The 22,367-nt window shown below is 38.7% G+C and overlaps 3 protein-coding genes across 52 annotated transcripts in view; all 3 read right to left on the bottom strand.

The window, feature by feature from the left end:
• The window catches only part of LOC118280712 (talin-1), an 84,338-nt gene extending 68,805 nt beyond the window's left edge, over positions 1–15,533 (bottom strand). For 49 of the 50 annotated variants that reach the window (XM_050699310.1, XM_050699349.1, XM_050699350.1 and 46 more), the window contains exons 1-6: positions 15,377–15,533; positions 11,343–11,490; positions 9,960–10,109; positions 9,031–9,134; positions 8,709–8,853; positions 7,699–7,890 (exon numbers count right to left, since the gene is read on the bottom strand). In XM_050699310.1, coding sequence (XP_050555267.1) covers positions 7,699–7,890; positions 8,709–8,853; positions 9,031–9,134; positions 9,960–10,109; positions 11,343–11,478 — 727 coding nt within the window. In that variant the 5' untranslated portion in view covers positions 11,479–11,490; positions 15,377–15,533. The remainder of the gene's footprint in view (positions 1–7,698; positions 7,891–8,708; positions 8,854–9,030; positions 9,135–9,959; positions 10,110–11,342; positions 11,491–15,376) is intronic. The other variant, XM_050699304.1, reaches the window with a different exon arrangement.
• On the bottom strand, positions 311–2,061 carry LOC118280716 (transcription factor Adf-1). The gene is made up of 2 exons (XM_035601039.2): positions 1,759–2,061; positions 311–888 (listed from the first exon to the last, which is right to left on the bottom strand). The coding sequence occupies exons 1-2, from the start codon at positions 1,910–1,912 to the stop codon at positions 362–364; spliced, it is 681 nt and encodes a 226-aa protein (XP_035456932.1). The 5' UTR covers positions 1,913–2,061; the 3' UTR covers positions 311–361.
• LOC118280715 (uncharacterized) lies at positions 4,408–5,863 on the bottom strand. The gene is made up of 2 exons (XM_035601038.2): positions 5,489–5,863; positions 4,408–5,244 (listed from the first exon to the last, which is right to left on the bottom strand). The coding sequence occupies exons 1-2, from the start codon at positions 5,658–5,660 to the stop codon at positions 4,667–4,669; spliced, it is 750 nt and encodes a 249-aa protein (XP_035456931.1). The 5' UTR covers positions 5,661–5,863; the 3' UTR covers positions 4,408–4,666.
• Positions 15,534–22,367: the final 6,834 nt, after the last annotated feature.

Here is a 22,367-nt window from a genome sequence, read left to right on the forward strand (position 1 = left end):
CCGAAACAACAGTTTGTGGACCACACAAAGAATTGTTCCGTACGGGAATCGAACCCGCTACACGTTGCGCGACAGCCGGTCACCCAACCACCACGCTAACCGTGCAATCCGTAATTTAAATTATTCAGGTTTGTAAGAGAGCGCTGCTGCCCAGTCTCTGTAAAATGCGCAATCTCTTAATTGACTCTTATGGCTCCCGACTTCCGTGGGAAGAGTTGGGTAGAGAGAGAGAAAGAGAGAGTGAGAGGGAGGGAGGGAAGGAGAGAGAGAGAGAGACAAATTCTACTCTACTTAAATAAAACAACAGAAAAACATATCAAAAAATAGCATTTATTGTCAAAAATCTAAATCTAAACTATCACTACCTATTACTACTACTGCCAGGAGTCTGGTCATCTTTATTCACAATCTGCTGCAGCTCATAATCTTGGACCACCTGGAAGATCTTGCTCTTCGCCTGGTTCAGGTAATAGGGGCTGAACTTCCTCAGTGTCGAGCCTATGGTTAAGAGGAACACGTCTAAAGGATCAGCAGGGTTTAATTCTTGGAACATCTGTTCTGAGAAATCCCTTGAGGAATTAGCTGACACTTCATCAGTCTGCCTTTTCCTGAATACAGGTTTCGTTTCCCTTGGTTCATCGAAGTCTAGTGTCTCATCCACGAAGACTTCTGAAGGCATTTCCACTTCGCACGGCTCGTCGAGGAATTCTGGGTACTCTTCAGCTGTGGTGCTGGTGGAAGATGACTCCCTGAAGTACGGCATCATGAAGGAGATCTCGTCTTCGTACTTGTACTTGTAGCTGTGTGCGTTGGGGTTCCGCAGCCGATCCCTGACCTTCCTCCTCATCATGTCTCTGATGTTTATCCATCTTGATTTGCATACGAGCGCTGGAAGGAAGTGGTTTTAGTTTTTAAATAGAATTGTAATAAACAAACGCGTCATAAATTAATAACGTCACGGCTTTTATCACCGAAGGGGTAGGCAGAGCACATTACGGCACGATATACAATGTGAGCCTATTGTCATAATATACTGGGCACAATTCTAGACTCCGTGCTACTACTGAGAATTTTTTTAGTAAAACTTTGACTCACCCGGGAATCGAACCCAAAAGCCTTGCGACTACTCAACCAACGAGACAGTAGCATCAAATACATAATATCTATCTAACATAATTAATTCACATTGTGTTTGGTAGATGATAAAATAACACTAATGGACAAACAATGTTTATAGTCTATCTATAAATATTCTTATGTAGATTATTAAATATCCAAATAAATATTAAAATACTTACTGCCGCACTTAGAGTCATTTAATGATTACTTAACCCAGTCCTTAGCAATAGTTTTCAAAACAAAATCGTTACTAAGGAATAATTTAATTAATCATTAAATGTATCTGAGTACGCCAGTATACAACGTTATGTACCTATGTAATTATGTATCGAAGTAAAACAATGTAACGAAAGGCTCAAAGGTTAAAATGGTAGGAAAACAAACAATCACTAATTAATTATCAACCTTACCGCCTTTGATATAAAGATTATTTTTCTACGTCTTATTGACACGGCGAAGAATTCTGTTCACAGCCTAATACTATAAAATAATACTAAAACCTAATGAAATTAATACAAATCTCTAGTAAATAGGTAAGTAGAAGTACTAGACTACTTAACATAATTAATTGACACTATAAAACACTCAACTATCAACTCAATCACTTAGAAAATAAGGTATAAATAAAAGCAAACTTACCTGGCCTGTTTAAAGCGTCTCCAATTTTCTGCCAAACAACTTCTCTTGAATCAAAATCCAAATATTTCGAGTGCTTCGTGTTGTATAGAATTGGATTTTCTTTGACTAATTTTAGTAGTTTTAAGTCTAAATTCTTGTTGAAAGGCAGGGGCATCGTATCGGGCTCGTGTCGCCGTCGCTACTGCGCGGCCGCGGCAACGTCGCGCACAGAGCGGCAACGTCGCGGCCTCGTTACGTGTCGCACCCGTGGCCGTCCGTATCGCGACCGGTTTGTAAGCAACGGCGCGCATTCCAGACTATTCACTTGTACGTAAGTAGTTTATCGTTCATAATCATTTCATTTTAATGACACTCAAGTTTTAGTGATTACTGATTAGATTGTGCGAATTAGGTAAGTAGGTAGTTGCTGTTGGTATGCGATATTGGAAATTGATTTACTTAATTGTTTAGAAATTATTTAGCTCGTTATTGTAACTTTTATAATGATCTCTTTTTTATATTAATTTGAAATTAAAAAAAATGTTTATAACTTTCTTTGAGACATACTACGTGGACGAGTGGTTAATGAACCGGTATCAAACGTCGTTTACGACAATGTGGGATCGAATCTAGCCAAAAGTATTTTATTTTTATTTACTATACTAAACTAATGAGGTTTTTTAGCTAAAACAAAATTATCCATAAAACAATTAGGTTCTACAGCAATACTACAAAACATTTCCTAACTAATAAACACTAGCCATTACTAAAATAAAAAGGTATTAAAAAAAACTAAAACCAAGATCCGAACCATCTTTAAAACTAACAGCATTTTAATAAAAAAAGAAACAAAACACAAATAACTTAATGGAATAGAATGCGACAAAAAGTCGGCGGGTTGTCGTCACGTGTCGGGCAGTGTGCGGCCGCTCCGACGGGGCGACGCGACGATGTGTGCGTGAGCTATCGATCCATCGGTCAATGTACCGCCACTACTTCGGAAACTCGATGCGAACTCATTTCGCGTGATTAATTGAGATAGATATCAAAAAGTATTTACCAAATTTAATATATTTTATTTTTTTTATTTATTTACGGTTTAGTTAAACGTCGTAACAATGTGTACGGTATGGAAATATTTTTTTTATATATGTCGGCGCAACTACATCAACTATTCAGAGAAAGCAGAATAAGTTTGGTTAATTCACTTGATTGTCCTAAAAATCAGTTTATTAATCATCAGTTGATTATTTTAAGTTTAACACGATGTAAAATTAACGTTATCATTGTAATTTCAATACTTAACCTAAAACTTGTAAGCACGTGCTCGTGCGCCGAGTCCTATAAATACGCCCGCACTGTAGGCAATCGGAGCAGTTGCACTCCGATCGCCGTACAGTACGGACCTCCCTGGGAGTTGAATAAACTAAGTTTACAGTACTCGTGAAGTTTTTCTAAGCCCCAAAATGGGTGACCATCGTGAGAACAACAACTGTGACGTCAGCAATGATGACGTCACACTTTTTCAAAACACCACGTAGATTTCTCCTTCGTCATCAGAAGTGGGATTGCAAGAAGCCCTTACCCCAGCCGCTTCATCATCAGCTCTTCCACCTGATCAACTGGAACGAATCAACAGCCGCAAGTACATCAAAACCACGACCTGGAGAGTGAAAATAACCCACCAGAATAAACAGATAAGTATTGCATAGTTAATTACTCTTTTCAAATTTCAAAAATTCCAAATTAAACTCCGAGAACTCTACGAGACCCTCCGAGAAATCTACGAGACCCTCCGAGAAATCTACGAGACCCTCCGAGAACTCTACGAGACTAACAACTAATTTATAATGAACAGAAATCCTTCTCAGAGAAAATACTTTCTTTGCCTACAGGTAATCACATCACAACATAACAAAACCAACGAGAATCACCGAGAACCTACGAGAATCACCGAGAACCTACAAGAATCACCGAGAACCTACGAGAATCACCAAGAATCTACAAGAATCACCGAGAACCTACGAGAATCAACAAAAAAATCAACGAGGCTGGTGCAGAGCGCGCACCGCCTGTCAGTATGGCCGTGTCGGCGCAACTACACAACTATTCAGAGAAAGCAGAATAAGTTTGGTTAATTCACTTGATTGTCCTAAAAATCAGTTTATTAATCATCAGTTGATTATTTTAAGTTTAACACGATGTAAAATTAACGTTATCATTGTAATTTCAATACTTAACCTAAAACTTGTAAGCACGTGCTCGTGCGCCGAGTCCTATAAATACGCCCGCACTGTAGGCAATCGGAGCAGTTGCACTCCGATCGCCGTACAGTACGGACCTCCCTGGGAGTTGAATAAACTAAGTTTACAGTACTCGTGAAGTTTTTCTAAGCCCCAAAATGGGTGACCATCGTGAGAACAACAACTGTGACGTCAGCAATGATGACGTCACACTTTTTCAAAACACCACGTAGATTTCTCCTTCGTCATATATATACGAGTACTTACACCTTGACATCTTAGGTACTTTTGACAATTTTGATGGTTTGGGTGGTTTTTAAATATTAGGTATGTTTTTTGCTTTTGTATGCCATCTTGGATAGCAAAGTTACGATATTTGTGAAAGTATTTGTGTTGAGACTAATATTTTAAAACTGAATAATACACATTTGACATTACTAAGAATAATGCTTTATTTAAAACATAGTCAACAATCATCAAGTCATTCGTTCCACGTGACAGGAAAAATCTTATAACTAAATTATAACGCAACTTAAATCACTTAATTATTATAATACGACTAAAATAAACTTAAATCTTTGAGAATACTAAATAATCATCACTTTCAAATCTACTTACTTCAGTAGTAATCTGAATATGTAAATAACTTTTATATCCATTACTATAAGGTTGATAATTAGCAGATCCTATCCTGAATAGAAACTTTGTGAAGGTGCAATTTTACTTTCAGACCCTTCAGACGAAGGTTTCTGACGTTCCACAATCTGCTGTAAATCGTGATCTTGAACGACCGCGAAAATTTTACTCTTAGCTAAATTCAAGTGATATGGCGAAAATGTCTTTAATGTGGCTCCTATGCTGAGTAGGAACGCGTCCACAGAATCCGAAGCGTCCAACTCTGTGGTCACACTTTCATTGAACATAGGAACTGTGTGAGTGACCTCTTCAAAATGCGGTTCTTGTTTCCTTCTGGACCTTTTCTTTCTAGTCTTAGCTTTCTTCTTTGGTACGTCCGAATCTTCATCGCTATGCTGACGTTCCTCTTCAGGTGGGTCGATCCAGGAGTTAGTGGCTCTATCTTCTTCCTCCTCATCATCTTGCCCCGTTGGTACAAAGTTAATGTCTTTGTAGAATGGCTTCATGAAAGTGAGCTCGTTCTCATATTTGTATGACTTCGACGGGTTTGAAGGGTCCATTAAATTTTTCCTCAGTATCCGTCTGTGTACATCTCTTATGTTTACCCATCGTAGTTTGCAGTCAGCGGCTGAAATAAAATAAAAAGAATGAACACTACTGCGTTGTATTAAACTTGTTTATATGTAACAGATAAACATTAGAATACATATTATATTATCAATCACAAACATTTCAAATATCTTTCAACAAAAAAACCCTTTTTCTTGAAAAAAACAAACTCACACTCATCTCATCTAAACTCACAACAACTCGAAAGTGACGCAACCAAAACAAATAGTACTAACCAATCGTGAAATCTAAATATTACTTACCGGGTTTTTTTAGGGCGTCGCCAATTTTCTGCCAGGCGACTTCTCTTGAGTTGAACTCCATGTATTTCTCATGGTTTATGTCGTATAGCACGGGGTTCTGTTTGACAAGGCGAATGAGTCTTATGTCGTGGTTGTCGTTGAACATGGTGGCGTGCACTGGTCGGTGGCGCATGTCGTCGACTCGCCTCGATTCGTCGGCAGTCGGCGTCGGCTCGTCGTGTCTCGGTCGGTATCGTTACCTCTCACTCGCACAGTTTTAGGTTAGGTTTATATGGTAGCTTGATGAATAATGTTGTTGATATATGTATTTTTTTTTTATTATGATGTATGGTTTGGGCTTTTAAGGTTTTTTATTTTAATAATTTTGAGGTTTATTTGGATTCCTACATAGAAAATAGAGAAGTTTAAATTGGATATACGTTAATACGTACCTAAGTTTCTGGACGAGTTATCCTGTTTTCCAATTTAATTATGAGACGTAGCTGATAATTATTTACTATAATATAATAATTAAATTGGAATACAAGAATAACTCATGCAGGAATTATGACGATGCTATGAGCTATTTATAATTAAAATTGGTAATAAAGTAAGGGATATTCTTAATTAGGTAGTTCCGCCTGGTGCAAGAAATTCCTCCAGGATAATTTATAATATTTTTGAGAATTCAATAGAAATAGTCTCAACAATGACCTCAATAGATTGATATTTATTATTAAATCCGACTGAAATATAGGTTCATATACATAGAAAGATTATAGATTTTTTTAAAAAGAGTAACGATGGAGTTTCTTGCTCGTTTTTCTCCATTCGAAGCTACATTTTGGAACGAGCGCCTAGCTTCACTCACAGACAGACTGACGGACAATTCAATTTGACGTTTCAAAAGTGCCTAATTTAGGATTAATTGAAATAAATGCTTTGACTTGAGAAGGTGTCAAAGATAAAGATTAAAAGGCGTATCTTTCCATCCGCCCGCCGCCATGTAAGCCCGGAATGCAGCTGTCACACGCAGCTATCGTATGCATATCTGTGGTATCGGGCGTCGGGCGGCGCTGCGCCAACATACCAACAAGAACAGCGCAATAGGACGCGACGTGACGTGTCGTGTTGCGGTCGCTTCGTCATACACAATACGATACAATACAAACCTTTATAAGCTGTATTAAATTAAAACAATAAACAAAATAAGATTGTTTAAAATAACTAAGACTGGAGCAAGTTCTTATAGGGCCGAAATTATTAAATGAATCTATACTAACATTAGAACTTAAGACGGGATATTTTACCATGTCGACGGTTAAAAGGAAATAGGGTATAAGCGACATTTTGGTCAAAAATGACTTTATTATGCTACCCTACGCAAAATTTTGCTCATTTCGAATGCGCTTGCCTCTCATGGCTCTATGACGATATTTTTGTCGTTTATCCCTAGCAAAAATCATTTTCCTAGTATTCTATCGACGACGGATGAGTTTAAACGGTTCTCTGAACATTTAGTTTTTGAATCGCTTATACCCTATTTCCTTTTAACCGTCAAATTGTTTATTTATGTCAAAGAGTCTTTATACTTCGGCACTGTTGCAAGTGCCGAAATATCGGAAACTCATCGACATTCTAATGTCCATGTCAGTTTAAAAACTTGAATCTATACTTTTACTGATATTGAGCACTTTGCATTCTACCTATTGAATTTCTGTACTTAATGAATATTTTTTATTTTTTAAATGTTGCCCCACACTAGGATTTCCTCCTGTGTTTGCGTTTACAAACACATGTTCATATACACATTACACATGACACCCAGACCCGAAACAACAATATGTGGATCACACAGAGAGTTGCTCCGTGCACTAAACCCGCTACCCGTTGCACGGCAGCCGATTGTCTAGCCACCGTGTTAACCGTGTAGTCGAATAGTCGAATGGATGTATGAATGTGATAAACTACAGAAGTATGTGTAGATAGTGACGTTGCATAGTTATCGGATCCCTTTCCTAGTTTTTGGCAGCGTCCTGTACGTAAATAACACTTAAAAACCAACCTTATCCCACAACACACAAATAAAAACCATAGCTTCGCGCAATAAGGTCCGAAACACAAGAATAAAGCAATGAAACCCATGATTTACAAAATCCACTATCCTTAGAGCTTTAGACACACGAATATAAACCACATTTCCTTTCCATCAAGATTCAAAATCCACTGACCTTGCTGTTCAGTAACTGGATGCGTGCCATTGAGGATGGTGTCCCTGGTTTGGACGTACAGGAGATGGAGCTGGACTGGATCCCTGGAGTCTACATTACGGTCGGAGTAGTAGAGCCTCCTCTTCAGCAGCAGGGTCTCCTTGGGGTCTATACCCTGTTCTCGGAGAGACCGGTGGAGGTCCAGCCATTCCACTGGAAAATGATGGGAGATTAGATTTTTTTGGATAGTATCACCTGATGGTAAGTGGTGCCACATGCTGACACTCGCACTCGCACGACCCTGCGCCAATGTCGGTCACGTGTGTGACCGCCCAGTCGTACATAGTCAGTGTCTCTACTATTCGTAAACTAAAGGTAAGCGTCCACAGGCCCGCATCTTGCGTATCGCACGCATCGGACGGTTCGCATCAAATGGATTAATTCTTCAGGCTGCGTCCACTGTATCAGCAACGTTCGGATTGTCGACGCGAGTATTAGCAATCGGATTGCCGATGCCACTTTCATTTTGACGTCATCAGTACCTACGCATCGCATGTTAGCATTGCCGATGAGCAGTCTGGACGCTGCTGATGAGTGGACATTGTTGTATGAGTTTCTTTACAAGACAAGCTACAATCAGTTGCGTGCGATGCGTCTAATGGGTATGACCGCGTCTATGGACGCTTACCTTAAAACAAAGCAAGATGGACGCGAACGTGGCAACCAGACGTGAACGAGTGCGAGTGTGAGCATGTTCGGTGCCCCTAAACAATTGGCGTCGCCTACAACCAGAAGGTGTATTGCCAAGGAGTCTCAGATTAGATTCTTGGGTCAGCCAATATTTTCATGTTCGTAAAATTTCTCAGCAGTGCCCAGTTTGTGATAATAGGTTTAGGTTACGTGGAACTCGGAAATGACTGGTAGAAAGTGGGTATTGTTCATCTCTTACTTACTCTTTACCCACCCCTCCAGGAATTAAAGGGTGTGACGTTATTTTATGTTACATGAAGACTATAAATATCAAACCCTACCATTATCATCAGTCTTCAGCTTCTTGCTGAGCTGTTCCAGTGCAGCATCACGCTCCTGCTTGGCTTGCTTCCTCTTGAGGGTCAGGGTGCCAGTGCCTTCTTTTACTTCTTTCGGCTCTTCTGTCTCTTCTTCTTCATCGTGGCACTGTGTGAGACCACAGAAGATATTTTATGTAACATCAAGGATGATAACTTGTATCGAATTAGGTATCGAAAATCTTTTAACAAAATGTAAACGTGTCTGGTTTAACACAGCTATACCTAAATGCCTGAATTGATTTTGATGAGATTTGTTGAGTTTGACAATAAGTAGTTTACTTACCAATCCGTACTCATCATAATTGGTGATACCGATGCGGTTACATATGCTCATCATCAGCTCGCCCACAGTCTTCGCCTCGTCCACTTGAAGTGTCTTCACCGTGTCTGAACAAAAGTAATTAGTGTTATTGGCTAAGTACGTAATAAGTACCTTCATTTATGTGCTACTTAAATAGGCCTCAAACTCAATCACTAAGAAAAGAATCTGAATCTAGACCACTTGCTGCTTTCAATTTGTGGGTAATAAAAATCAAGATGAGCAATTTTATTGATTTATAGTAATGAAATAAATAAATATTATAGGGAAGGAATTCTCTATTGAAATCTTTTACTCGTATATCTTCTCTTTCATCGCAACGACTTTTAATAGGCCATTTGTCCACTTTTTTGCCCTTTCTTGGTTTCTCTATGTCTATCATTCTTCAATATCTTATAAAATACTTATGTACTTTATCGTCTTTCAATCTAAGCCGGCAGAAACAGCAATTTTCTTTTCTAAGTCAAAGCACTTTTGGAAAGTCGACTTGAATTGTCCGTCAGTCTGTCTGTCAGTTAAACTAAGTGCTCGTTCTAAAGTGTAGCTTCGAATGGAGAAGAACTCAATCGTTACTTTAAAAAAAAAATGTTGCCTTGTTCGCACTAAGCTAGAATTTTAGTCGAATAGTGATTATTTAGTAGCTCTCTCTCACTTCGAATTTGGGACAGAAGCGAGAGAGACCTACTATGTGCTCGCTACTAGACTAAAACACTAGCGTGGTGCAAACAAGGCATGACAAATAGTAACTAAACACAAAACATAAACCTGGAGCCACACACAGTGCGAGAGGGACGGAGCTATACAACCTACATAGCTCCGTCCCTCTCGCACTGCCCAGTGATCGACCATTCTGACACAATTGTAATAGCAGACTAAGGCCCCAGTGGCCTCACCATCCAGCAGCTTGACCCTCAGCGTCCGGACCCTGCAGATGTAGTCGAGGGAGTCTCCGTCCCGCAGCATGTAGTAGTCCAGGGTCCTGTCGTCCTCCAGCCACACGCCCGTCAGGTCATCGTCAGCGGAGCGAAGGAATAATGCGTATTCTGTAAGGAAGAGAGTAGAATTTTAATGGAAGTTTAAGAGAAGAAGTGTGGGAGAACCATGCTTCGGCACGAATGGGCCGGCTCGACCGGAGTGATACCACGGCCTCACATAAAACAGACGTGAAACAACGCTTGCGTTGTGTTTCGTTGTGTGAGTGAGGTTGCCGGAGGCCCAATTCCCCCTTCCCAATCTTCCCCATCCCCGATTCCCGAACAACAACCCTTAAATTCCTAACTCCCAAAAAGCCGGCAACGCACTTGTAACGCCTCTGGTGTTTCAAGTGTCCATGGGCGGCGGCGATTGCTTACCATCAGGTAATACGTCTGCCCAATTGCCGGCTTGTTTCATAAAAAAAAGATAAGAGATAGGTTCTGCGTCATAATTATTAGCAATGCTACTTATGAAAAATAGTGGAGACTAATCGAGCTACTTCTTCAAATAGTCATAGGTATGAGTAATTTGTGCAATATAATGACTAATGTATCTATTATTTACGGAAGAAATGATTTATCTTTTCTTCATAGCTTATGAGGTTTAGGGAACAATGAGTAAAGTTCCCTAAGAAAATGAGGATCCTCCGACCGAAAAGGTGCTTAACATCCTATAAGTAGCCACTGCTGACCAGAGGCCTCTTCTCTAACGCAGAAGGTTTAAGCATTAATCACCACGCTTGCTCAATGCTGGTTGGCCATTTCAAACTTATAATTAGAAATTATAAGTCCAGCTTTCCTCACCGATATTTTCCTTCACTGATTGTCAGTGGTGTCTAAATAATATTAGAAAGAACTCGGAAAAAGTCACATTAGTACTTGACGTTGCTAGGTTTCGAAGCCGCACCCTCATGCATGAGAAGCGGTCTTAAACCTCCGGGCCACAACGACATCTACGGTTCGGACTAAGCGTTTCGCTTCGTCGTTTATTCCGCGTACATCGAAGGACTGGAACAATCTGCCTGCTGCGGTTTTTCCATCCGATTACAATGTGGGTGTCTTCAAGTCTAGAGTGAATAGGCTCTTAAGAAACTAGTGCGCCTCACCATCAATGATTACATCACTACTTACCATCAGGTGGGATTGTAGTCAAGCATTAGTTTATATCGAATAAAAAAAAGACAACTACATTTAGCCCACTAACAATAGGTACTAGAGATTCATTAAGAGACACCTAGCTATAGGTGCTTAGTACTTAAGAGACACCTAGCTATAGGTGCTTAGTACTTAAGTGTGGCTTACCTTTCCCCTTATCAGGCACGATGACCTTGTCCTTGACGACGGCCAGCGCCTGCTTCACCGTCATGTTGGTGTTGAACTTCACCTTGCGCGTCACGGCGCCCTCATCCAGCACTATCTTCAGCGATAGTGACGGCATTGTGAACTAGTCCTAGAAAGTCAAAGTCAAAGTCAAAGCATTTATTTCAATTAATCCTAAATAAGGCACTTTTGAAACGTCAAATTGAATTGTCCGTCAGTCTGTCTGTCAGTGAAGCTAGGCGCTCGTTCCAAAGTGTAGCTTCGAATGGAGAAGAACGAGAAAGAAACTCCATCGTTACTCTTTTTAAAATATTTTTTTACAATATCTCTGATACATTATTTGATCATTTACCTATTGTATATATATATAAGAACAATGTAACGACAATACGACGTCAAACGTAACGTACGACGTAAAAAAAGAACATCATCATCAACTAGGATTACCTGAACCTAACTGATCATTTCTTGGACATTGCTAGTGACAACGGAATCCCAGTTTTGGTGTCCCATCCGAGACTAAACTGTAAAAGTAGGAGTTTAATAGGTACCTAGAACTCACCCTTCCCGCCTCTCAAGTCTCAACTCACGCAGCGCAATTTGCGGGCACGTTACGTTTGGTTTGACTTTTGCAGCCATAGTTTTGTATTTTTGTGAAAAAAAAACTAGTATTTTTTCATTCCGGGACAGCAAAGTAAAATTACTGGACACGGGACAGCACACAACATTCCGGGACAATCCCGGAAATCCCGGCCATCTGGCAACACTATCATCAACACCAGGGCACCGAGCTGCGGACTGCCTAGCGGGTTTACCGAGGCTCCGGCTCGAAAAGCAGGAGTAGGAACGGGGTGGTTTTCTCTTACTCTTGCTTCGAGCCTGAGTTAGTTAAGTAGTCCGCAGCTCTGAAGCATCTGGGGCCTTAGTCTGCTATTACAATTGTGTCAGAATGGTCGATCACTGAGCAGTGCAAGAGGGACGGAGCTATGTAGGTTGTATAGCTCCATCCCTCTTGCACTGCCCCTGATCATGGACTGTCTTGTGGTTGGGCTGTTCCAACAATACTTCCACTACTAAACTATGAGCCTCCTCTAGCGTTTGCCATAATCTTTACCTAATGTGGTATTTGGCAGCGCTAAGATCACAGTAAGCTTGATATTCCAAGTTCATATGGCAAGTTCTTATTCGTGGATCGAAAAGATGACGAGATAAGTGAATGCACCACTCCCGCACGATTTTACCTACTCTGTTCCTCAATTTTTCCTCAAGTTGCCTATGCAACACAAGAAGAATTACCTATTAAATTCGGACCAGTAGCTCCGTAGTTTACTGCTTCCAAACAAACAAACTCTTCAGCTTTATAAGTATAGTATCAAGTATTAATAATAAAATATATAATATAAGATTTTACTCATTACCACCACACATAATATCAAGAACTAAATACAAAAATACAAGTTATTTCGCCGCCGCTTAAACTATATAAAATATTGTATCATTAAAAACGAATCACACAGTTTCCTACAGGAATCTAAGCAAGCTTCGCCGTTGATATCATTATTTCAATAGGTAGAAACCATGTTTTCCTGGTAAATCTGTCATTATTAATAACACAGAATAGTATTTATTTAACTTATTATTGTAGGTATGTGGCTAATTTTAGGTTTTTAACACAATTCCGTGCAGATCTTTCCGAGTATTTTATAGTGTTTACTTATTCCTTTAGTTTTAGGTACAGACTATTTTAATATACCTAATATGCTTTTAAGTGGTCGTAAACAATGTTATGGTAAGTAAACATTGTAAGTAGGTAAATTTGAAGAATCTCCACAAAGTGGCAATTGATAGAGAGTGGCCTAAGAAAATAGACTAGAGTGCTTCTACGAAAAGGCTGATTTGATATAGTTTTGTATTCATCATCATTATATCAGCTTCAAGACGTCCACTGCTGAACATAGGCCTCCTCCAAAGACTTCCAGATAGACCGGTTGGAAGTGACCTACATCCAATAGCTCCCTGTGACCTTGATCAGGTCGTCTGTTCACCTTGTAGGTGTCCTGCGCTGCGCTTGCCAATAGGTACGTAATCTCCACTCGAGAACCTTTCTGCCCCAGCAGCCATCGGTTCTCCGCGCTATGTGCCCTGCCCACTGCCACTTCAGCTTGCTAATCCGTTTTTTTGAGGGGAGAAAATCATCGAATGACTTCTCCCGCCTTGGGTGAGGCGAGAGGGAGTGTTAGACTCTTACCGACTAAAAACCACCCGGAGCCGGAGCCCCGGTAAACCCGTTAGGTAGTCCGCAGCTTCGGAATCCGCTGGGCTATGTCAGCGAGTTTGATCGTTTGCGGATCTCCTCGTGTTTTATTAGGTGTCGCAAAGTAACTCCGATCATAGCCCTTTCCATAGTACGCTGACCGACCTTGAGCTTCTTTATAAGGTTCACAGTGAGAGACCACGTCCTAGTTCCATAGATCATGGCTGGTATCACACATTGGTTATATATAGACTTTCGTCTTGAGGAGTTGAGGCACTGAGGTGTTTGGATTTCGTATTTGTTAGGTATTAATTCGGTACCTATAAGACGTTTATTTACATAAATAAATAATAATTATTATTATTTAACGTGACGCCTTATCCCCAAAGGAGTAGGTAGATGTGCACATTACGGCACGTAATACCGGTATACAATGTACAATTTCCACCATTTGTGTTATAAGTCCCATGTAATAGGTAACCTATTGCCATATACTGGGCACATTTCCACACTTCGTGTTACCAATGAGAAATTTTCGAAAAATTTCGAATTTTGCCCGACCCGAGAATCGAACCCGAGAACCTTTGTCCGGCAGACGCGTTTGCAACCACTCGACCAACGAGGCAATACTCATAAATAAATATGACGTCATATTTCCGTACCCGTCACTAAATTCTCAAGAAATCAATGATTGATATAATATGATTCTTGAGTGTAGACTCTGTTTATTTGCACCGACTTATAAACTGATATCAAACAAGATTGGTAGTCACCTTAGCAAACAGGGTTTCCCTAAGCGAAACATAGTATACGAGAGAATTTGTAGTGACTCATAAAAATAACATAAAAAACTACCGCTAACTTCTAAGATCAAGAGATGATGACTCAAGAAAACTAATAATTAGGTCATCGGGTTGTAGGAATTCGGATGTTTTTATGGTATAAGCCGGTAACACCAGGGACGCTACAAGTGCGTTGCCGGGCCTTCTACCAGTATGTATCATACTGAATGCAGCAATAACTTAACTAATAATAAGTGATCTTTAACCATAGAATACCACCTCTACCATAAAATACTACCTCTACCCTCCCTAGTATCCTAATCTTTTTCGTGTCCGTCCGTCTGGTATATAATTAAAAAAACATAAGGCATATTATCTATTCTTTTCTTAAAAAAATAAATACTTTCCACGATACATTGATTGGAAATATCCTGTGACGTTACGATTAACTACATTTTATAGGATGACGTGACGTAACGACACCCTCCCCCACTCCTTAACTCCGTTTTATCAAAGTCTGGTAACACTATAAGTAAGACAAAATAAAAAATACCGATCAAATATTGTAACTGATGCGACGGACTGATATTCAGTTTTCACACCCTGACTACTACCCTATTTAATGAAAAACCTAGGTAGAGACCCTCTCATGTAGGTATATCTTACTTAAATACTTACTACATATTTTCTAGACTATCACAATTAGGTAAGTATAACTAATAACCATTAAAAATTATTACGTTTATTTTAAATAATTCAGCCACTTTTATACAGTGTTTCAAATATCATCTTTTCACCCAATTCTTAAATTGAAAGACATACAAAAAAACATATTAACATAATCTATAATTACAGTTCAAACCCACTTAAAAAAATGATATTGTAATCAACAATAATGTAATTAGTTTTGTTTTATTACTTGTTCACTTATAATATTTACTATATCAAGCATAAAAATTAGTTTTAAACATCAATCTTACCGACCACGCCCTTCCAAGCCCGCTGAACTTACTGAAAACACCTCCACTTATTTAAAAAAGAATCCGTTAACTACTATAACTTACAGTTAAAGTTTTAAACTGACACAGCACTGATACTGTCCACACCACTTTATTCACTGACAGAGAACTGTTTACCTCATACGCTAATACGAGCCAATGATTTCATCGCGTCCTGCCTATACTATACAATCTACATATACATAATGTCAATGTTTTCCTTAATTTTATGTGTTATATATCCAGATTGGATTTAAACTAAATAAATATAATACATGTTTTAGTTTCATTTAATAATAATATTAAGTTTGAGAAGAGGAAATTATATTTTTAATGGCTGTGTAGTGAGTATAATATGTTGTTACGGAACTATCAGGGTTTTTTATTAATCGTAACGTCACACCTTTTTATCCTTGAAGGGTTAGGCAGAGGTACACATCACTTAATCCCACATTACAATGTACACCCAATTTTTTCCATTTGCGTTATAAGTTACATAAAAAAGGGGGTGAGCCTATTGCATTTTTTTTATACCAGACACAATGCTAAAATCCGTGTTACTACTGATAAATTTTCTACAAACCGAAAAACGGCTAGCAGTACTTTGCCCGACTCGGGAATCGAACCCGAGTCGACGAGCCCAGCAGTCGAACTTGCGACCACTCGAACATGTAATTTCTATGAATAGAAACGAAATAGGTACCCAGAATGTATAGGTAATGATGAATGTATTATGTACACAAGTGATGACATACTTTACGTTAAGTACTTATACGTAGATACTTCCCATCACTACTTGTCAATGAGAGACGTAATAAAATAATTAATCAGTTGAATATCACTATGACTAATTCACTATCTTTTTCATCAAATGGGCACAAGCTCGACTGCGGAAAACGTGTTTGCAAATATAACTCCTCTGATTTTAATCATGTCGGTTCAGTGGGTTCTTTTTTATGGAATAAGCCGGTAAACAGGCACATGGATCACTTAATACCCGAAACACCAGAGGCATTACAAGTGCGTTGCTTTTAGAATTGTTGGGGATTCGGAGACTGGTGAGGGAGGTAATTGACACACGACGAAACACAACGCAAACGTAATTTCGCGTCGTTTTACTGTGAGGCCGTGGTATCACTCCAGTCGAGCCGGCCCGTTCGTCCCAAAGCATGGCTCTACCACACTCGATTGCGATTGCGGCGATTGCTTACCATCAGGATAAAATAAAAACATATGCAATTTCTGAGATCCAACATTTTGTTTAATTTCTTTCTTTCTAACATCTATCCCACAGAAGTTACTAGTTAGATAATAATATTACAATTATTATCTAATAACATTGAACATCACACGTGCCTTTGTGCCACAACAATCCTTGAGCCCTTTGACTCACCCGGTGTGTACAGAAAGCGATTGTTTCGAGAGATGGGCGACACACACGTGCTGACAGTGACGTGGCTAGGTGTGGCCGGCGCACGCGCATCCGATGCAGTTTGTATCGAGTCAGAGACGGCTAATATTTGACCTAGCTGCAAAGATATATAGAGGTCATTGAAGCTGGCCGGCTGACTGACTTGAGCACATAGGACATACCTACATACTCGTATTATGTAGGTCGACCACTCAATATTGTTTCGAGTTGATGATTGTATTAGTTACATTACTGAAGTACTACCTAATTTTACCTATTTTGACTGCCTCGTTGGCCGAGTGGTTGCAAGTACGACTGCCGGGCAAGGCGTCTTGCGTTCGATTCCCGGGTCGGGCAAAGTATTACTGAGCTTTTTTCGGTTTTCCGAAAATTTCTCAGTAGTAGCACGGAGTCTGGAATTGTGCCCGATATATGGCAATAGGCTAACCCCCTATTACATGGGACTTATAACATAAAAAGGTGAAAAGTGGGTGTACATTGTATAGTGGCACTACGTGCCTTAATGTACACCTCTGCCTACCCCTTCAGGGATAAAAGGCGTGCGTTGTGTGTTTACCTAATTTTAATATAGGGAAAGCCTTTTGTCGTACTACATATCGGGCAAACATCTACATCCAAACTTTGCGCTAGAACGATTAATTTGAAAAAGAAACTGCTGAGTGAGAGGAGTGTATTTTGTCATTTCCATATTTAATGAAGCTCTAGTTTTACAGAAATATTACAAAGTGATTCTTATTTACTGGTTACTATGTCACATTATCGCTATGAATAACACACTTCCCTACTCAAACTCTTCTATATAAGGATTGTAAGTATATTATGTACTAGTGGGCCCTGTGAACTTTGTTTCGCTTTGGATATTTTTCTACACATCTTATTTATTTTTTTCTGACATAAGAAAGAACTTTCTCCTATCAATAACAAACCCAATGAAAAGAGGTTTAGCGTATCGGTTCAGCAGTTCTCGAGATTTGCGCTTAGCAACACATTTAACCATTCATTTTGATATTATAAATTTCCTTTTTATTTATAACGCGATGTAAATCCTCATGAACTTCCCACGTAGTGGCTCTTACCAGCTCAAACCACCGCGGTGTTCCTCCTCTGCCTGTGGCCGTGACCCGGGTTGCCCTTGCGAATTCACCGCACCTGGCAGGCCTTGAACCTACCGCTATATTTGCGGCAGGTCTCACTAGCAGCCCTTGAAGGCTCCTTGAGTGGCACGCGTGGAACACTATGCTGACGCCTTTTCAGCCCATGCAGGGGACGCCTGACTCCCCCAGTCAGTCAGTATTATAGTTCCTATATATGTATTACGCATGTCAAAGGAAGGTAACATATAATACTACCTAGTTAGGTATTAATTTGTTATTTTTCCGTTTTAGGTATTCAATGATTTCCTTTATATTTTATCCATTTAATTATTTTTATTGAAATAATTCTGTTTTTGTCTGAATACTGACGTGGATGTTTTATATTAATATCGGTCGCTCAGTAGGTAGCAGATTGATTTCCGTCTTTAATACAAAAAGATAAGCTTGAAAATCTATTAAAGCGACCCACTGGCCCAGGAATTCTAGACACATAAACTAATTATAATTAGGTAATCAGATTTATTTTTTACTGACTTATAACCCCTATTCCGACCACATAAACTTTTGTTCAACAGTGAACGTCTCCTGTCTCCTACTGATTTTTCAGGATTTACAGTGTATAGTATACCTATTTATGGCCATGACTGCACTGTTGATGCGGTGGCTGGGCGACCGGCTACCGCGCAACGTGTAGCGGGTTCGATTCCCGTACGAAACTCTTTGTGTGGTCTACCAATTGAATACTACTCCCGCCTTGGGTAAGGCGAGAAGGAGTGTCATACTCTTACTGACTAAAAACCACTCCGTTCCTTCTCCTGCTTTGAGCTGGAGCCCCGGTAACCTGTTGCCAGGTTTGAGTGTCATGTGCATGTGAAATTGTATGTTTGTAAATGCACCCACGACACAGTAGGAGATACTAGTGTGGGGCAACGTTATGAAAGCAAATACATTTAGGCATTGTTATACTGCAAACATTTTATTTGTATTCACAATAACTAATATAAAGAATTCAATGACGTAAGTCGACCGCGTGTTTATTATGAATTGTAATTATAAAACCACAAATAACTTCAGGAATTCAGGAAAAATCCTTCTAAGTACAATTTTAATTAGCTCCCATTTTGGTTCAGTTGTTTTAGAATAGCATCCACAAGAGAGCTTGGGAGAGCCATGCTTCGTCACAAATGGGCCGGTTCGACCGGAGTGATACCACGGCCTCATAGAAAACCGACGTGAAACTACGCTTGCGTTGTGATTCTTTATGTGAGTGAGGTTACCGGAGGGTCCAATATTACCTTCCTTCCCAATACCCGATTCCCCACGAACCCCTAAATTCCTAACCCCCAAAAGGCCAGCAACGCACTCTGGTGTTTCGGGTGTCCATGGGCGGCGGCGATTGCTTACCATCAGGTTATCCATCTGCTCTGTTACCGGCTTGTAACATAAAAAACAATATTCTTTGTTTAAAATTACTAAAATGTTGTGGCAAGATGGTTCACCGTGAGGTACCTAATTAACCTAACTGATGAAATATACTATAAGGATAGGTATAAATAAAAAGACAAAGTATATAAGAATAATGTTTAATGTCTATAAGAAAATAGTTCAGTCTACGTGTTTGTTTGTCTACAGCATTCGGGTAAGCAGTAATTATATAATTATACTACACAAGTCATTACAGTAAAGCTATTAATTTTGTAATATTACATCTCATAGTTTATAATAACTATCGTAACATCTAAATTAATTAAAAATCATGGTTTACTCACGTAAATTAATAGAGAAAAGCTCTAAGTAGGTCTACTACTAGCGTGCGCGTCGCCGCCTCTGCGCACACTGCTCATGATTAAGAGTCCCTCTGTGACTCGAAACTAGTAGAGCTTTTCTCAATTTATTTACATGAGTACCCAGTGATTTTTAGTTAATCTCATCTTTTATTCTGCGATTAGGGAAACTAAGGTACGAACCTCAAACCCCTTTGTCCGCTACCGACCTTTCCACCAATAAGTTAGTCCATAACTACTATTACTTTAACATCTTTGTATTCATTTTAATTTACTAGAAATTGCCAGCAACTTCATTCGCGTTCCCATGGATATAAAGAAGCCTATGTATTATCCAAGACCATAAACAACTGTTCCTAATTACATCTCATCCCTTCAGTCGTTTTGACGTGATTGGGTAACAGTGGCGTAGCGTGTCTTGGCCCCGTATAAAAATTAGTTTAAGGCCCATTTTATTTTTTAGTAAAATCATCCAACGACTTTTCCTGCCCCTTGGATGAGACGCCAGTGTCAGACTCTTACTGACTAACAGGTATCTGCCGAAACTTCCGTGTCTGGTAAGCGCCTGTGTCAAGAAGTAGGCAAGGTCTCTCAAGCCAGCCCATGTTTGCCCCCATGGCCCTAGGGCCCCGTATAATTGATACGGCAAATACGGCGCTAGCTACGCCCCTGTTGAGTTACAAACAAACTTATTCACAAACTTTGCATCACACTTCTTATTGACTACTTACACTAATATTATAAATCTGAAAGTTTGTTTGGATGTTTGCCCGTCAATCACGCTGAAACTACTGAATGGATTTTGATGAAATTTGGTATACAGATAGGGTAAGAGCCGACTTGAGTGAAGCCGCTGGCAGAAGCTGTTTTATAATAATTAGTAATAAGATTTTTTTATTATCAAGCCAAGATTTAAAAGGTTTTTAGTTGAATATAATTTAGAATTAGAATAATTCAAGCTTTATTCAATAGAGAGTGCTATGGTAGCCTGTCCGATAGGCTTTAAAAGAGGCGTAAGAGTGAAATATACTAAAATTATAAATTATTAGGCTTAATTAATTATTAATTTAGAAATTAATTATTCTAACATTATTGTAAAAGAGTTATATTTCCGTTAATTATTAGTTTATTTTAGGCCAGGTGGAAACTTGCTCATTGTGTTAATTATAGATTACAAATCGATATCATTATAATTAAAAGTTATTAAAAATAATTATTTAATTATTGGTTTTTAGCTTTTGGTAACTATTTGTAGTTGATTTCTATACCCTTAGTACGAGTTTACTTTACGTTTAAAGTAATCAAAACGAGAGCACGTTCGGCGCTCTGATTGGTTGGTTTATTCGAGCTGGCCAATCAGTAGTTTCATACACTTGAAAGCAAAGAAATAGGACCACTAGTGTTTTCTCTTTTTCATTTCTTGATCAATATTTTCTGCTACAAGTATTTGCTTTATAGGTAATGTATGTTGTAAAAAAGGGAATTGAATTACCTTTAAAATGAGAGTATTTTGTGAAACGAAACATTTATTTTACATCATTAGAACTTAAAACGGGATATTTGGTTTCTTAGTTTTTAGTATAAACGTACATATTTATACTGTTATATATTACTAGTGACCATGTCTGAAAATAAGATACTATACAGCTCAGAGGATTTTTTTTTAATTAAAGAAAAATAACGCTATTGAGTTCATTTCTTTGCTTCCAAGTGTAGTTTGTTATTTTACTAATCTATAATAAGTAGCTTCTTATTACAAGTTTACCTTTGTATTTCTTAGTTATTGAATTATTATCTATTTCTAAACATTATGAGGTACATCTATAAGGCTATAAGTTGTACGAAAATAATGTCCATCTAGCACCAAGTTCATATTATTCTATTACATTTATTTATTGTTGTTAAAAACATAATAATTATTACTATTTTCCAAAAACTATCCTGTCTATGGACGTCTAGAAAACCACAGATATTATTCCTATGTTTCAGTATTGGACTAGCACGATTTTTAATTTATAATATTAATAATTTTATATAAAATTATTTCATAAAAAAACTAATTAACCATCTTGATCTTGAAGATAAATAAAAATTAATCATAAAATTTATAATGACTACAGTGAACCAAGCTATTTAGGGTGCAGGATTAGGGTACAGTGAGTAAACTCCCTCCCTCCCTTTAAACAAAAGATCCTCCAACCAGGCGAGGTGCTCGTGCCTGGCGAGTACCTCGCTGTTCGTTCGGATTTTCTATCCATGATTATTCGAACGTAAACTTTATATCTGCGATGTAAGATATATGACGTCAGTTGGTTTGTTCGTTGATCGTGTATGTGCGACTTCTGTCGTCTATCATTTGTCATGTCTTGCCACATAGGTAATAAGAGTAAAGAGGGTTTGATCACACCCTAAAATAACAACTAAACATTGATTCAACAGAGACATATTGTTATTTTGCGAAAGCAGAAGCGTATCTAATTGTAACCTTTGGACGACGTAATAATCGTCCAATGGTTACTGTCTCTGTACTGAATCAAAGAAAGCAAATAAATGAATATGGATCAATCTTTATTTTTCTTCCCTGTATACTAAACAGCTCAGTTGACTGTATCATTACTATTAATTGTATACCAATAATAGCAAATACAATTAAAAAAAGGAAG

Source organism: Spodoptera frugiperda, chromosome 16, assembly GCF_023101765.2.
Source record: "Spodoptera frugiperda isolate SF20-4 chromosome 16, AGI-APGP_CSIRO_Sfru_2.0, whole genome shotgun sequence".
Taxonomy (NCBI): Eukaryota; Metazoa; Arthropoda; class Insecta; order Lepidoptera; family Noctuidae; genus Spodoptera; species Spodoptera frugiperda.

Coding starts and splice junctions, on each gene's coding strand:
- LOC118280716 (XM_035601039.2), bottom strand. CDS start 1,912: ATGCCCCTGCCTTTCAACAAGAATTTAGACTTAAAACTACTAAAATTA. Junction 889..1,758: donor AGACGCTTTAAACAGGCCAG/GTAAGTTTGCTT, acceptor ACTTCCTTCCAG/CGCTCGTATGCAAATCAAGA.
- LOC118280715 (XM_035601038.2), bottom strand. CDS start 5,660: ATGCGCCACCGACCAGTGCACGCCACCATGTTCAACGACAACCACGAC. Junction 5,245..5,488: donor CGACGCCCTAAAAAAACCCG/GTAAGTAATATT, acceptor ATTTTATTTCAG/CCGCTGACTGCAAACTACGA.